The sequence below is a fragment of the Rhamphochromis sp. 'chilingali' genome, assembly GCF_963969265.1.
Source record: "Rhamphochromis sp. 'chilingali' genome assembly, chromosome: 6".
Lineage (NCBI taxonomy): Eukaryota > Metazoa > Chordata > Actinopteri > Cichliformes > Cichlidae > Rhamphochromis > Rhamphochromis sp. 'chilingali'.
In genome coordinates this window covers 28258030-28274232 of record NC_137933.1, presented here as the reverse complement: position 1 = coordinate 28274232, position 16203 = coordinate 28258030, and the positions used below count along the sequence as shown (strand labels likewise).

General features: G+C 38.9%; 2 protein-coding genes across 3 annotated transcripts in view; one reads left to right on the top strand and one right to left on the bottom strand.

Annotated features, from left to right (window-relative positions):
- Positions 1–3870, top strand: part of kif26ba (kinesin family member 26Ba) — a 109204-nt gene extending 105334 nt beyond the window's left edge. For both annotated transcript variants that reach the window (XM_080884821.1, XM_080884820.1), the window contains 2 exons: positions 673–823; positions 2432–3870. In XM_080884821.1, coding sequence (XP_080740947.1) covers positions 673–823; positions 2432–2580 — 300 coding nt within the window. In that variant the 3' untranslated portion in view covers positions 2581–3870. The remainder of the gene's footprint in view (positions 1–672; positions 824–2431) is intronic.
- A 5126-nt stretch (positions 3871–8996) lies between these two features.
- Positions 8997–16203, bottom strand: part of smyd3 (SET and MYND domain containing 3) — a 112001-nt gene continuing 104794 nt past the window's right edge. Inside the window, exons 11-12 of the mRNA XM_080884280.1 lie at positions 9648–9756; positions 8997–9212 (exon numbers count right to left, since the gene is read on the bottom strand). Coding sequence (XP_080740406.1) covers positions 9096–9212; positions 9648–9756 — 226 coding nt within the window. The 3' untranslated portion in view covers positions 8997–9095. The remainder of the gene's footprint in view (positions 9213–9647; positions 9757–16203) is intronic.

The following is a 16203-nucleotide window of genomic DNA, read 5'->3' as shown; positions in this document are numbered from 1 at the left end:
TGATGAATAATGATGGTGAAGCACATTAAAAAACAATAAGTGTTGGACACTGCTGCTAATGGAAACCCAGAAGAGGAAGCTGGTGGTTGGGCAATGGATGAAAAAGGATTTGTGTTGTTGTGACAGTGTGGAAAGAAACCAAAAGGTTTTAAAAAATACAACAGCAAGGATTTTCAGAACATGAATAGCTCAACATTAGCATTTAGTTCTGTGTGAACAGTGAACTTTTTAAATAAATCTACATATCTTGGCTTACTTAAAAAAATGATTCTAAATTCTGAGGACTTTGCAGAATAAAATTGTTAAACTTAGGAAATTGTTGTAAATGAATGCAGGTTTTGGGGGGGGTTCCACTGTTAAACCTTTATGTGATCAGAGGAGAGAGCACTGTGAGCACTGGAAAAGAGAAATGGAGAAAAAGCATGAAATATAGATTTTCCCTGCAGCAACCTTAAGAAAGCCACAATCGTGTTCCAGTGAAAGCTGCTCAGTGTCCGAAGGCGCTCAGCTGCAGCCACAGTGGGAGACGATGAGGTGCGAATGTATTTAACTGTGTGAATTTTAAGCGTGCTGCTGCTGAAGGAGACCCACCTGTGTTTCACAACACGCTCCTCTGAAAAAATAAAGCTAAATAAAATCCGTGTCTATCTGTCTGCCTTCTCTGTGTGTCAGGAGGTGGTGTATGTCAGTGCCAAGCTTCGTCTGTTGGAGCACCGCCAGCAGCGAATCAGTGAAGTCAGAGCCAAGTACCAGTGTCTCAAGAAAGAACTGGAACAAACCAAACAGTACTTGATGCTGGAGCCACACAAGTGGACCACTGAGTGTAAGTGTGGACCTCTGACACATCAGGGAATACAGGTCTGTGTGTGAGAGAGCAAAGGAGGTTAGAAACTGTTTAGGATTTTAGTGGAGGATTATTCTGAAATAAATAAGTCTATTATGTTTAAGTTATGATGCATATTTTTATATTTTATATGACTCATGTTAATTACTAATGCTGTGCTACATGACTGCTGGTTCATTCTTCAGACAAATACATTCTGTCATTTCATTATTAAAATATGAAGTGACTGGGCATTATAGATTTTACTTCAATAGACACAAATGCATTTGTGGGAAGGATTGTGTTGTTGCAGATTGATGCATCTGATGGGGCAAACTTTCACGATACGAAATAATGTTTTGCTTTGTTGTGTTTTTTTGTAAGGGTGTGGCTTAATTGCCCTCAATTGCACTGTAAGGACATTTTCTTACTACTGTACAATTTAGTAAATCAGAATCATCTAAACAGGCTTTTGCATACAATCAGCATGCTGCCATGCCCTAATCTTCTTTTTAAGAAAACACATTTAATAATAATAATAATTATCAATAAGTAGTAGTGATTTAATACAGCTGTGTTTAAATTCGCTAAGATAGCTAGCTGTCATTTCTTTGAATAAATGGTCAGAGGCACTTTTTGTACATTTTTTGCAAAGTACAAACAAACTCGGGTATGAAAAAATGGATAAATCTCTGATTTATGTGTGAATTGTGATGTGAATCCTAATCGTAACAGTTCTTGGATAATAATGCAGATTTTACATAAGTAGCAATAGGCTACATCAGACTTAATTATTCAGTTATGTACCTATTGGGCTGTATATGAAATAAAAGTGCAACCAACATAATGAATCATGCAACCATAAAAGAAGGGCTGGAGTTCCTATTGATCCTCTGAGATCTTATTCTACGCTGTCCCACAGATGGGGGAGGGTGGTCTTGAAGATTCTCTCAGCTAACAGACCACCTGCTTGGTGCAACTAACCATCCAGGTGTTGATATTCCCACTCAAGATGCAGGTGTAGAAGTTCCTGTGCACCCTGAGTGGGAGTTTAAAGTCTCTTAGGTACCTGAGATGCTATAGGTGCTGATGGGCTTTCTTCACCAGGGATTTCATGTGTCAGGACCATGACAGGTCCTTTGTGATGTAAACACTACCGTGTTTAAAGTTATCTACCCTCTTCACATGGGCCCCAAATATGCAGAGAGGGCCAAATTTCCTCTGCTACTCTCTCGTAAAGTCCATTATGAGGTCCTTGGACTTGCAGGGATTTAGCTGGAAGTTTTTCTCTTTACATTATTCGATAATCTGAGACCAGCAGGCAATGCCATCACTGTTTGATATCAAGCCCATTACAGCTATGATGTTGGAGTCTGAGGTGCTCACAACAGTGACCGGTGTAGAGAGAGTGATGATTAACTCATCGGCCGCCTTCTTTTTTCTTAAATCATAATTGTTATAAATTATTATTATGACATTTATCATTATTCCATTTTAACAATAACATGTAAAATATAACCAGTGGCACCTTTTTAATTATTAAACCCACATTCAACAGCACTTTATCATGGAATGATGTATTTTCTCCACCTTTCTATTTGTGTCCAGTTGAGCTGCAGCAGGCCTATGAAGTGGACTCATTGGAGTATTTGGAGGCTCTGGAAACAGTGACAGACAAACTGGAGACCAGAGTCAACTTCTGCAAAGCCCATCTTATGATGATCACCTGCTTTGATGTGTCCTCAAGGCATCAGTAGACAGATGGAGGCGGAGAAGTGGCCTCGACGATGTCAATGTCTAGACCATTCCCCTGACTAATCAAACACATTTAGAAAATCTTTAACTGCAGCTCGACAGTTGGAAGGATGAACACAGGAATAGACCGACCGCATGATCCTGCATATTATTCCAGCGTCTTGTCCAGATGTGAGTAAGCAGAAGGCCAGGTGGCCGGAAAAATCAAAAGAAGATTTACGGAGAAAAATTAACAGAAAAACAGAGACAAGATTTGTAGATTTGTTTGCTGGGGCTTGGAAACAACCTCAGAAACTATCTAATGGACGGGCTACTTTCAATCAGAGAAAATATGGCTGCCCAAATAGTGTATGAGAGTCTAAAAAGACATGTCAAACCAAGTAACCAGAGAACAAAATAATTGGACCGCAGTGACACGCAGTGAGTCAAACTTTGAAAGAATGTACCGAGAGCAAAAAAAAAGGCTATAGCTGAACAAAAACTGCCATTTTGTAAGAAGGAGAAAGCTGAAGTTGAAGTGCAAGAGAAGAATAATTTCACATCTAACACATTTTGGAAGAACATTTTTTACATGGTTAAAAGCCTTTGGCTGTAAATACGGAGTGCTGACTACAGAGTGGCCTGGTATTGTTGTGCAGCGACTAAAAGAGACTAACCGAGAGAGAATGACAAGAGGACGAAGGAAAAGATTTAGAAGTGCCTTGTGAACATTTCAACAATACCAAGACCAAGTCTCCTTCTCTCTAAATTTGTGTACAAGTAAGTATGGTGCTAGTATAGAAACATCCAGAAAAGATCAGTGTCCTTGGAAGCAGTTTTCATTTTCTTTTCTAAATGTGATGTTTTACTGTGGGTCAGTGTTTCACTATATGATAAACAAACTAATAATGTGTGTTTCAATGTATGGTCTTTGGTACATTGATTAGAGATCAGAGAAACAACGTTAAAGTGGACCTGTTATGCTCTTTATTTTTACTCTCGGACTCCACAGGAGCCGCTTTGCATGAGCAACAGATCAAAATAATCCTTATTTATTTTATACTGGGCCTCAGTGAAGTGCTCTCAGTTGATCCTCTGTGAAACACCATTTTAGTTCTTCGTACTTATTCCCAACAGGAAAAGCATAATAGGTCCCCTTTAAAGGAAAACTACAGATTAACTTAATTAAACTTGGAAGGACCAAAAACCTAAAGTTAAAAGCATTAAACATTTTTCCTGGACACAAAGTTATGTGTGTTTAAACAAAAACACTGAATCTGGTATCCTGTGGTGTCGTTTTTACTTTGGCTTTACTCACAAACGGAGCACATGTGACTCTTGGCCCTCCGGGGCATTCATACACGATGTTTCCCTCGATAGAAATTTTTAATGTTCACAAAGCTATGAAATGTCAGAAGGTAGTAGAGGTGAAAACACTTCTCTCTGATCTGGTGTTAAATACAACCAACGACTGACTCCCTGCCTCCCTGCCTGACTCACAGGCAGTCTGTCTGTTATTCGTATCTGTGTTGTTCTGCTCTATTCTAAAAGAAACTGAATGATTTGTCATTGTGTGTGTTTTATAATAAGGTATCCTTTTTTTATTTGAGTGCAATGGGACCATGTAGAGACTATGTACGATAGTAGCATTGAGCAGGATAATCGAAATCTGAAGACATATTTATAGATAAATTGTGAGGGACACGCAGGTGCGTCAATATACTGTGTTTAACATTTAATTATAATGAAACAAGGTAGTAGATTTAATCAATATTTTGGGACTACAGCTATAGGGTGTTTAAACACTTTTAATATCCCCTATATTGTAAAGGACAATTAAATTATATAAAAAAAATTAAAGGAACCTAATTAAAAAGGGAGGAGACGAGCTTAAGACATAGATCTCTGCCTGGTTCCACTTTTTGGATGGATAGCAACTCCTAAGATTTGTTAGTATTATTATCTATGGTGCTTGAGATACTTATGATCTAAATGTTTGTACAAATATAAATATACGAAAGAGTCCATTTCCCCCTGAAACACAAAACAACGCCTTTCAAATGCTTCTTCTACATCACTGTCATCGTGTCTGTTGTTGTCGAGCAGAGAGCATTATGGGAGAGCGACATGAGAGCAGTGGAAATGATATCACCGTATTGGTGTAATTTGTCAAAAGCGTTGTAGTGCTGATTTTTTCCTCCACTAAGAGCAAAAAACCAGAACGTGCTGTCGCTGAAACAGAAAATACAGTTAATTCAGTGAAGTTTTTATCTTCACGTGGATCTGAATCAGCTAATGATTTCATGTAGTGCATACTGGCGGGGATAGCCAAGAGATAATCTAGTGAGAAATTACCCCTGAGAGCAAGACGCTTTTGACAAACTTGAGAGGCTTTTTTTGTTTTTTAAGAGCATCTCTGATCATTTCCTGTTTTTATCCCCGTGTTCATTGTGCAAGTCATGAATGAAAGTTTATTTATTTGAGTTGCTACTTAATGTTCTTATTTACGTACACCTCATGATCTTACAAAGTTACTATGCATTGATGAAAAAGAAAAATAACTGTACATACTTTGCTGAGCCCATGTCATATATAAATATATATACTGTGCACATAGCATATATGCCATCATTTTTATTTTAGATATTTTTTTTGTTGTTGGTTTCATTTGCTCCTGTTGTTCCTCTTGAGGATTTCAATGGGTTTGGTTCCCCAAACATTCACATGCAGAACAGGGATGCTAGTTGATTACATGCAAATCAGAAGCCTTCCAGTATGAAGGCAGCTGTGTTGCTTTAAGAGAAATGTCTGTGTCTTATGAACTGCAGCCCTGTGTAATTAGCAGCGAGTGTTTTGGGAAATCTAACCTCTAAATGAGCTAATGGCTTGTATTGAACTATCCTTTTTAAGATGCTATGTGGGAGGTTTCTTCCTTGATATGTTACTGCCAAATCTAATGGGATATCCCTTTATTATTGTAGTAATAATCAAAAATTGCTAGAAACTATTACAGCTAAAAGAATAGCGGGGTGTTTTAAATCAAGTTATTCACAGATTTCCATCTGCAAAGTCACTCTGCACAACATAAGCATCACATGATCTATGGAATAAACTGACACATATGCTGTGCTGGTGCATATTTTGTAGACACATTTAAGAATTATAATGTGCTATCTGTAAATCTCATACAAGGCATCTTAGGGAGCATTGTGTGTTAAAGTCCGGGTCAGACCACATTTACCAAAAACAGATGTTATCATTAGCATTAGGAGTCAACTTCTGCTTTGCTCAGTTGTAAGACACAGGGTCAGTTGTTTGAAGATCTCTGGATAACTAAAAATAAAAAAATCACTTTTCTGTTCCAGTCTCTTGATAAAAATGCCAGTTGTGAGACATATTCATGCTAAATACCCTCAGTAATTCTATTTAAAACAACACATTATCAGTGTAAATGTGGAACAAATGGTGCACAGGAGTCTCGCTGTGCTCATATTGTCCACTGCAGATTTACCGTTTTTGTGAAATCTGGTCTGACATATGGTAAAGACGGAAGAAAAAGATGGAGGGATGTAAATAAAGGAATGTATTAAAAGAGTTTCACACCTGATGCTTCATTCTTTGCACACAGAATAGACGAAGTAGTGTGCAGATGTCCAGAAGGCGTGCTGTTTCACTTCTGATGAACTAAAAATCTTTTGCATTACGACTCAAACTCATCAGAAATTTAAATGATGTAACATGGAACACGTAACATTGTACGTTATTGCATTGGGCTGTTAGATTTACATAAACAAGGGACTGGGACAACTCAAAAATATCATTTAGTTTCCAGAGCATGTGTAAATGTGGACCTTGAGTACCCTGTAGGCAGCTTTTCTGTGACATACAGTAATGCCCTGTTGAGCCTGCTTTGATCATCAGTGCACGGCAGGGAACAGGAAGGAGGAGAAGGCAGGAATGGGAGCGAGGAGAAATAATAGATTAGAGACGAGAGAAGAATAAAGGTAGCAAAGGGGGAAATGCAAGAAGAAAGGAAGACAAGTGAGAAAGAAGACGAGTACAGGACTGCTTTTTATCCAAGAAGAGAGGAGTGACAAGAAGAAGCACCAAAACTGTACAAGAGAAATAAAGTAGGTGAAATTATTCAATATAAGATTACACTGTACTGCATTTTAAAAGTGTAGCAAAAGGAGGATCCTTTAGGTGATTTGTAACTAATACTATGAGATAACTGCAGAAGAGCTCAACTCAATACTACAACTCTTGTAGCTGCAACATAAGCCCACCGTGCTTGACAGCTGATAAGAGTGCGTTGAATTATGTCCATCAGCATGTCCACTTTGGTCTCATCTTAGCACATTGTTGTAGAAGTGGTTTGTTAATTAATTATAATCTTACAAAAACTGGCCATGTTTTTTTTGTTGTTTTTAGAGAGAAGAACCTTTCTTGTGGCAAACCTTCCAAACAAGTGACACCTGTTCAGTCTTTAATTTTACTATCGTGAACTTAACATGCTAACTGAGGCCTGTCGACTCTGAGCTGTAGCTCTTAGGTTTTTGTGGAGTGTACACACAGCCTAAGAAATTGGGAACCAATGAATGCAAGAATAGTGACTCTAGCATAGCTAAAAATCCTCAAAAAGCAAGTGTGCAACTTTTAGTCAACATGCAGAGAACAGGTTTAAGTGTTTTCAGGTGACTGCAGTAATGGTAGTTACTATTAAGCTTCACAGTCCTTTGATTTAAGTCTGCTCTTAAATCAAAGGACTGAAAAAGCCACGGCGTTCTCATCCTCACAGCCTCAAATACTGTATTTTGGCAAAGCTGCTAGCATCGCCAAATTACATGTGACTACTAACTTGTCACATGTGGACACTTAAAGGACCTCTTGGTCTTTCATTTAAACACACTGGGTAAGCATCATTTTGCTGCAAGGTTAATGCTTGGTTTTTTTGCTTTTAATTACCTAAATATAATCAAGTACTGAAGCAAAAGTGAGTAAAAGCAAACATCAGTGAGCCAAAACCAAATAAGACACAAATCCCACAGTTCAGGAAAACTTCTGACTTTTGTATCTTTAAGAAAAGGTAAATTATGGAGAGGAGAGTTATTAAGATGGAGCGAGAGGAAATGAATAATATTAGCAGATAGCGAGTAAGGTGACAGTAAAGGTGAGGTAGTGCAGGGGGAGGAACAGTGACATAGAGTGTCTCTGAAAATGAGAATGAAAAGGTGAAAATTAAAAAATGGGGCTGAGTAAATGGTAGAGGGGGGAATGAATTGAGGTGGTGAAAGAAAGAAAAAAACATTTGGTGTTCTTTATTTCTGTGTGGTCAGGTTGCCTGCAGAGACGTGCAGTGAAAGAGAAAGAGAGACTCCGGCAAATAGAGAATTTCATTTGAAAGCCTTTGGAGAGAGAGAGATATAAATGGGGAAGAGAGACAGTGAGTGACAGAGAGGGAGAGACAGGAGGTTATAGCTAAGAAACACTAAATCTCATTTGATGGATGTTATATGGGAAAAGTGAGCGAGTGAAGGACTGAAAGCAACAAAACCAATGAAGTGAGTAATGTAGGTAGGAGCGGTGCAGCAGCACAGACGGCTCCCACAGGCCATTCACTCCACTAGGGTCCACTCAGTCTTTGAAACACAGTAAGCTTGCATCGTTTCTCTCTTCAAAGTTGAAAAATAATCTGTTGATACCTCGTTTCTACAGTTTTTTTTTTCTATAATTACAAAAAATATTTTGAGCCAAAAGGAAAAAAATCAGCTCAGTTTTTTGAGAAGACTGAGAAAGATGGCAGAAAAACACCCATTCGTGCACACACGCCCCTAGGACATAGTGTCATCAGTTTGCATATGGCAGAATTTTGGGATTAACATGGGAAAACTGTGTGTGTGTGCAGAGAAACAAAAACAGGGATTAACATGGGAAGTATGTGTGATGGAAATACACAGAGGGTGATGTATGTACTTTACTAAACCAACACACACACACACACCCTAGGATCACTCATCACAATGGAATCTACAGATTACAGAGGAGACCGGGGCCAACAGGGGCTTTCCTCCCTCCCTCTGCTTCTTCCTCTCCAGTTCTCAAACAAGGACAGGATGCAGAAACTTTAGGATTAATGGGATTAATTGTGCTTAAATGTTTCCATAAACCTAATTTAAACAGGATAACAGGCTGGCTACAAAACTGCAGAAATATCACTGGCGTTTCATGGAATTCTGGGAAAAGCAGGTTCTTGGATATCATTAATGAGATGTTTTATGGCTAGAATTTATGAAAGCGATTAACGTAAAACTGCACCAAACCAAAGCTAAAAAGGTTTTATTTGCCACGAGAAAGTATAAAGAGGAGCCTGAAGTGTTGCTGGAGCTGTTTTAACAACAGTTCCTTACTTTAAGACTGTTGAGACAATAAAGGTCAGGTATGGATGGCAAAATAACAAATCCGTTTATTCAGGTTGATGAATAAAAAGAACGTAAGGCAGTGAAATCAGTTACATGAAGACGTTTCTTTCGCCTTCGTCTTAGCGTCTGCTGGAGGAATGATGATCCATCTCACTGTGACATTCCTTCATCTTCATCGTTAGTTCGGTCGTCAATGGGTGATCTTCACCATGGGTGAACTTTACGATTCCATAAGCCTGGAATAGGAGACATAAGCATAACTAGCTTTCTTCCCTGTTAGTACCAGAACAATCTTGTATGGCGATGTAATGAAACGGGATCATCACATAATGCTACACAATCTATTCTATAAAGGAAACTGAAAGTAACTGTTTTCATGACATTTTACTTAAAGATTAAGTACTTTAGAGATTATTGTAAAACTAACCAAAGATGTTTTTAATCCTGCCTGATCATCTCTGCTGTTACATGTCTCCACACGATCTTAGGTGCCTGACATGAAGGCAACTGGTCTTCGTTTTTGGTTCGTAAAAGAAGTCCCGTTGCCTTCATTTCGAGGGCTTAAGACTAACATGACCTGGTACAAAGACATGTCTCCAGACTTGTTCTATTAGCTAATAATAAAGTTTAAAATGTAAAAAATGTCCTTGTTGATATTTAGTCCTTCAAACCTGTTTGAATGTGTCCAAAGCATCTTCGATGTTTTCCAGGTAATGCTGCAGCTTTCCAACTCTCATCAGCTGTATCCCATGGACTGGATGGGGATCGGGGTAGTACTGTCTTTAGGAAGAAAGACAACATGTACATGTAATTAGATTTCACCACAACAAGTGAAAAGTTCCATTATTGTTTTCATTTCTTTCAGGGTGTTGTTCTTCTGGTATCATTTGCACTGTAATTTTCCTTTACATTTATTCTATCTATTCTATTTTTGCTTGAAAATGCTCCACACTGCTCTTACGGGAGCAGTTAATGCTTCTTCTTATGCAAAAAATGGCTGCAATACTAAACAGAGAATTAGTATTCATAAAACCGCTCTGCCCCTGGATGTGGATGGCTGGCTGGGTTAAATCAACAGCAGAGTCCTGCGCAGGAAACCCTGAGGGACATGTTCACAAGCCCTCTGCCAGTTTATAGAAAACATGTACACTGGATGCACAAACTCACATGGCTCTTCCAATATCGGTACAAAGAGTAAATAATTAGTTCATCGCTGCCCAATCATGATAAAGCTCACATTACGCCTGCTACATCCTAGGTTCATCAATCATCCCCAATTTCCTGTCTAGCATCTAAGCATTTCCAGGGACGTTAACCAGTGTGGTGCCCACTCCTTGGTCATACTTTTTAAATATACACATTGAAACTGAAATGGAAGTCGGGAAACAATAGCATACACATTTGTATGCTATAATATCCCATGTAGACAAACTTATGCAAGACCAGCTACTTAATTGTTTCACAAGTCACTTAAAAGAAATCAGTCACTACATAATGAGGTTAAATCAACTTCATTTATCAGCAGGGACATACATGATATAACATTAAGGGTTTCCTTTAATTCATCAGTTTGATTTCTAAAGTCTGAGGCAATCCACTGACATTCACAGCATGGAACCAAACAGCAAGAGCCACAAACAAGACTAAGAAAATCTGCTTTTCCTGTTAGTGTCTCAGTGCATGTGTAATGCATAAACAAGTATGCATGAGTGAGAAAAAGAACAGCAAGGGGGGAAAAGTAGAATATTTAGAGTTTCTACAAGTGTGCAAAAAGCTTGCCTCCATGTTTGTTTGACTATACTTCCTTGAATACACAAGTGTGACTAAATATGTTTTTTTGCACGCTTGTATGTCAAAGCTTATACTTATTTACTCTATTTGGCATTAACGATAAAAGCATAAAAAACACTGATACTAATGCATATATATGTCCAAATTTCAATCCGCTGCAAGGTAATGCATTAAAGTTGCACGTTACTATAATCTCATTCCATTTATCAGAGAGGGGTACACCCTAAGTGAGGACTCAAATGCATCATGCCGACGCAAATGCAGATGTTCGTAAGGAAGGTCTGATCACAGCTGATCAGTCAGACAGGACAAACAAAACAAGAGGGAGCTGCCAGACAAGAGAGAGGACACTGGAACACTCAGCGTGAGGTATGAAGGTGATTAGCCACTGAAAGAGAGAGAGACACACAGTTGGAGGACAATAAGGCAAAAACAGAAGGAAGGAAGAGGAAACACAGGAGGACAAGTACAAAAGAAAAAAAGAAGAGAAAGAACACAAGCATAACTCATGAGCTAGGATGGGAACTTGTGATGAGGGAGTGATGTGAAATATTAGCTTACTAATCCGTACACAGTAATTACATCACAGCCCCTGTCTTTAAATCTGAGGCAGTATAGAGTCTACTGGCAGTCCTCTTCTCCTTCTTGTTTCAGCTCCTTCCCTTACGGTTCGCCACAGTGGATCATCGTCCTCCATCTCACCCTATCATCTTCTTCTGTCACACCAACCGTCTCCATGTCCTCCTTCACTACATCCATGAACCTCTTAAGTCTTCCTCTTCCTCCTGCTTGGTAGCTCCATCGTCAGTGTCCTCTGTCTCTCCATTCTGATCACTCCCTACCTGCACTCTCTTCTTCCTCTTTGCTATCCACTGTTCACTTGTTTGGATGACTGACCCCATATATTTATTGTCTTCCTTCTATTGACTTTCATTCCTTTTCTGCCCACCTCTCCAGACTCTCTATCACTGATTTCATGTCCTCACCCTCACATAGTTCTCTACCCCTCCTAACTTCCCCAGGTAGTCCCACAGTTTCTCTCTTGGCACCCTACAAAGACACAGTGCAACTCCTTGTTACCTTCTCTGTAGATCTTTACCAGCACATATGTGTGCTGTTATACGGGAAATGCACAGTTTATTATACTGTTAACTAGAAATGACGGCACATCACATCTGAGGTCATGCAGTGTAATGCAAAGATAATTCAACAAAAAAGGTAAGAAATTAAAGAGAGTAGATGGGTAATAACAAGTAATGTGCCATTCAAAACCCAATGTTGCTGCCTGCATAAAAATACACACAGCCAAGGAGACAAATTACCACCTTTCAGTCCTTCTGTCTCTAGAAGGGAACGTTCCAGTGACAGAAAACGACGCAGTTTGTGTATCAGCAGTGACAGATTCAGAGCTGTCATCAAGCCAATCAATGATTTTGACATCAAGAGACTCCCACATCTCTCACAGAGACACACACACAGACACACACAGCTCAGCAACTCTGGTGTACTTCAATGCAAAACTAATAAAATCCATCTAACAGCAGCAGCTGTTTTAAAATAAACACAGGGCCTATTAAACATATTAAAAAACACACTCTTGTTTTGCGTTCTACATGGACATATTTAATGCAAGATCTGCAAATAAGAAAATGTGCTGTCAAATTAATTAGAGGGATTTCTTCTTTTTCCTCTAAATGCATTTAATTATAATTCGTATCTGTGGAGCAAATGGATTTAGATGCACATATGCATAAAAATGGATGAGCTTGACTGCTTATTGATATGTGTGCATGACACTGACTGTAAATGTTTACAAATACATGTGTTACAGTGAAAGTTCACACACACACATGCTGAACTGGGACATTGCTCATCCTATAAAGATAAATACACACTAGGGACTGTTAGGAAACAGCTTTGTTGTTGGCAAACACTGGAGTTCTCAAACACTCATTTACCCGGCTCTTCTTTCCCTTTATTCTCCTTTCTTTTCCATCCCCCTCCTCTAATCTCTCATTCCTTTTTCCCGCTTCACATCTCCTTCCTCTGCTTCTCCCCGTTTATATTTGTGCTTTTTACCCCACTAGCTGCAGGGATTAAAGTTGCCAATGTTGTTCAGCTGTTTCCCGCCCTCTTCGGCTGCTCTCCATTCATTTCTCTTCTGCACTCTACCTCTGCAGCCCTCTTTAATCTTCCTTCTATTTATTTGTTCTGTCCTCCTTTCTCTTGATTACATATTTTAAAGAACTGTGCACCGATAAAGCTCGAGCCCTTCTCCATTTCCATTTCCTCCACTTCTCCGTCTCTGACAAACAAACAAAAAGAGCTGTGAGTAAACACATATACATGAATGCACACGCGCATCGCCATTAATGTATGAGCGTGCGCACACAAAGATAAGGTCGATACAAATCCACTTCACCCTGTTTGACCCGGCATATTTGCCAGTTTTCACTTCTCTCCAGAGTAAAGACACCAGAAGGGGATTCAATACGCGCTATAATAGAAACAGCACCTGATGTTAACCGGGCATTACTCTTAATTATTTCTTTATGGGCAGCAGCTTCCCCCGGCTAAGTTTTCCACTCTTGTTTAACAATAAAATCTGTTCTGGTAATAAAGAGAAATCCAAAATGAATTTCCATGTAGTGGCCACAGCTGGAGTCATTTCAAACTCTATAGTTTCCTAGTTTTTCACCACTTTTTACCCACAATGCTAACAGCCCATTTGTTTGAACCTCAAAGCCAAACTAAACTATCAACTGACAAGCCAACCAATTAAAGAGGTGGCCCCTTATCCTCTGGTTAAAATTGAATTATTAAACAGAAAGTTCAAAGAATAAACCAACAAAATTAGTAGCCCATGAATAATAAGTTACAATATTGGCTTAATCACCAAGCCAGTGATTCTGACTTCCACGACATACAAACACACTGATAAGTATGCCCAATAATAAGGCTCCAGGTCCAGACGGCTTCCCTGCAGAATTCTACAAAGAATTCTGGATAATTTTGGCACCAGTATTCCACGGCATGTTGCAGGAAATCGAGGAAAATGGCAGACTACCACCAAATATGAATTCTGCCAACATTAGTCTCCTGCTAAAACCAGGCAAAGACCCTTTATTTCCCTCAAGCTATCGTCCAATTTCTCTTTTAAATGTAGACCTTAAAATAATCTGCAAAGCTCTCTCAAAGAGATTAGAGAAAATGACCCCCCTCTTAATTCATCCTGACCAAACTGGTTTCATAAAAGGCAGGCACTCCTCAACAAACACTCGTAGATTACTTAATTTAATAGACTACTCATACGATAAAAACATCGAAACCATAATATTATCTCTAGATGCAGAAAAAGCATTTGACAGAGTTAACTGGAAATTTTTATTCGCAACTTTACACAAATTTGGTTTTGGAAACTCTTTCATAAACTGGATAAGAATATTATACAATTCCCCAACAGCTCGTATCAGAACAAATGACCAGACATCCTCCAGCTTCTGTCTCCTGAGGGGCACCAGACAGGGATGCCCACTCTCCCCTTCACTTTTTGCAATTTTTATCGAACCTCTAGCAGCAGCATTTAGACAGGCTACAACAATTAAGGGCATAAAATGTAAGAACATAGAACATAAAATCAGTCTCTATGCGGATGATGTGTTGCTTTTTCTGCAAAACACACAAACCAACCTCTCTGAGGTAATTACTTTAATAAACTGGTTTTCAAGAGTTTCAGATTATTCAATTAACTGGCCAAAATCTACAGTTCTCCCCATTAACTGCTCCTTCCATAATTCTTCCTCTGCCCCACTGCAATCCGGAAATATTAAATATTTAGGTATTAATGTCTCTCCTAAGCTTTCAGACTTAACTAAATTAAACCACATCCCACTTCTAAAGAAAGTAGAAGGCGATCTGACTAGATGGAAATCTTTACCCATATCACTCATGGGAAGGGTCGCCACTATAAAAATGATGATCTTGCCAAAAATAAATTACTTATTTTTGATGATCCCTAACAAACCATCACAAGATTGGTTCAGATCTCTGGATTCATATATTTCCAAATTCCTTTGGAAAGATAAACCCCCGCGTATCAGCTTAAAAATGCTACAAAGAACCAAGGATAGAGGAGGATTAGATCTGCCTAATTTTCACCAATACTTCTTAGCCAACAGGCTTCAGTTCATCTCAGAATGGTTAAAACATACCTTCTTAGTTGAGCCCTGGCTAGATGTTGAACAGGCACTATGCAAGGATCTAGAGATTTCAGACCTACCATTTATTAGCTCAAACATCAAAAGACATGAATGCTTTAAAAGTATCAACATCAGCTTTTCTCTGACAGCATGGTGGGAGTTTCTAAAAATAACGGAGTCTTCATTAATCCCATGCAAACGTACACCTATCTGGAATAACCCTGACATATTACAAAACAATAATATGATTAATTTCCCAGAATGGAGTTGTAAAGGAATTAAATACTTAGAACATATATTAGAGGGAACAGAATTTATTCCATTTGACAGACTAGTTGCACAATATGGGATCAACAAGACAAGGTTTTTAGAATATCAACAAATTAAATCCATAGTAAAAAAGAAATTTAACCTCAGTCAAGTTGAATTACAAACACCACTAAGTGCGGCACATTTTCTTACTCTTAAATCCCCCAAATTATTATCTAAAATATACAGAACACTTTCTAAATTAGATGAATCAATATCCCTTCCTATTGCAAAGTGGGAAGCAGATTTATCAGTCAGCTTAGACCAAAACCTCTGGTCTCAGATTTGCTTAAAAACCTTTAAATTAATTAAAAAATCCCAGTCTGCAATTAATACAATACAAAATACTACATAGAGTGCACTATACAGGTCATCGGATGTTCAAGATGGGCTTTACATCTTCCAACAACTGCTCACACTGTCAAGGCAATACACCAGACAATTACATCCACGCTCTTTGGTTCTGTCCACCAGTGCAAAAGTTTTGGCGCGAGATATGTGAAGACTTATCAAAGTGTCTGAAATGTAACATTCCAACCTCCCCCTTAGTGTGTTTACTGGGCAGCTTAGATAATGTCACTTCAGAAAAGAATATAGCCCATATGATTTTCACTGCCCTATGCATAGCCAAGAAAACAGTCCTCATGAACTGGAAAAATAAAAATAATCTTAATTCTAACCAATATAGAAATTATCTATTAGATTACATTAGTCTTGATACAGCCTCTGCCACCACATCAGATCAATTGCTCTGGACTCCTTTTGTCAGCTCCATCACCTAGTGGGGGTGGGGGGTCATAATTTGGTCCCACCTTCACTGTTGTGATTGGTGTGGGGGTAGGGACAGGCTTAGGGTGTCGGGGGGTTCCCCGGAGGCATCTTCCTTGGGGGGCTCAACCCGGGGTAGCGGTCATGTCCGGTTGGGGGC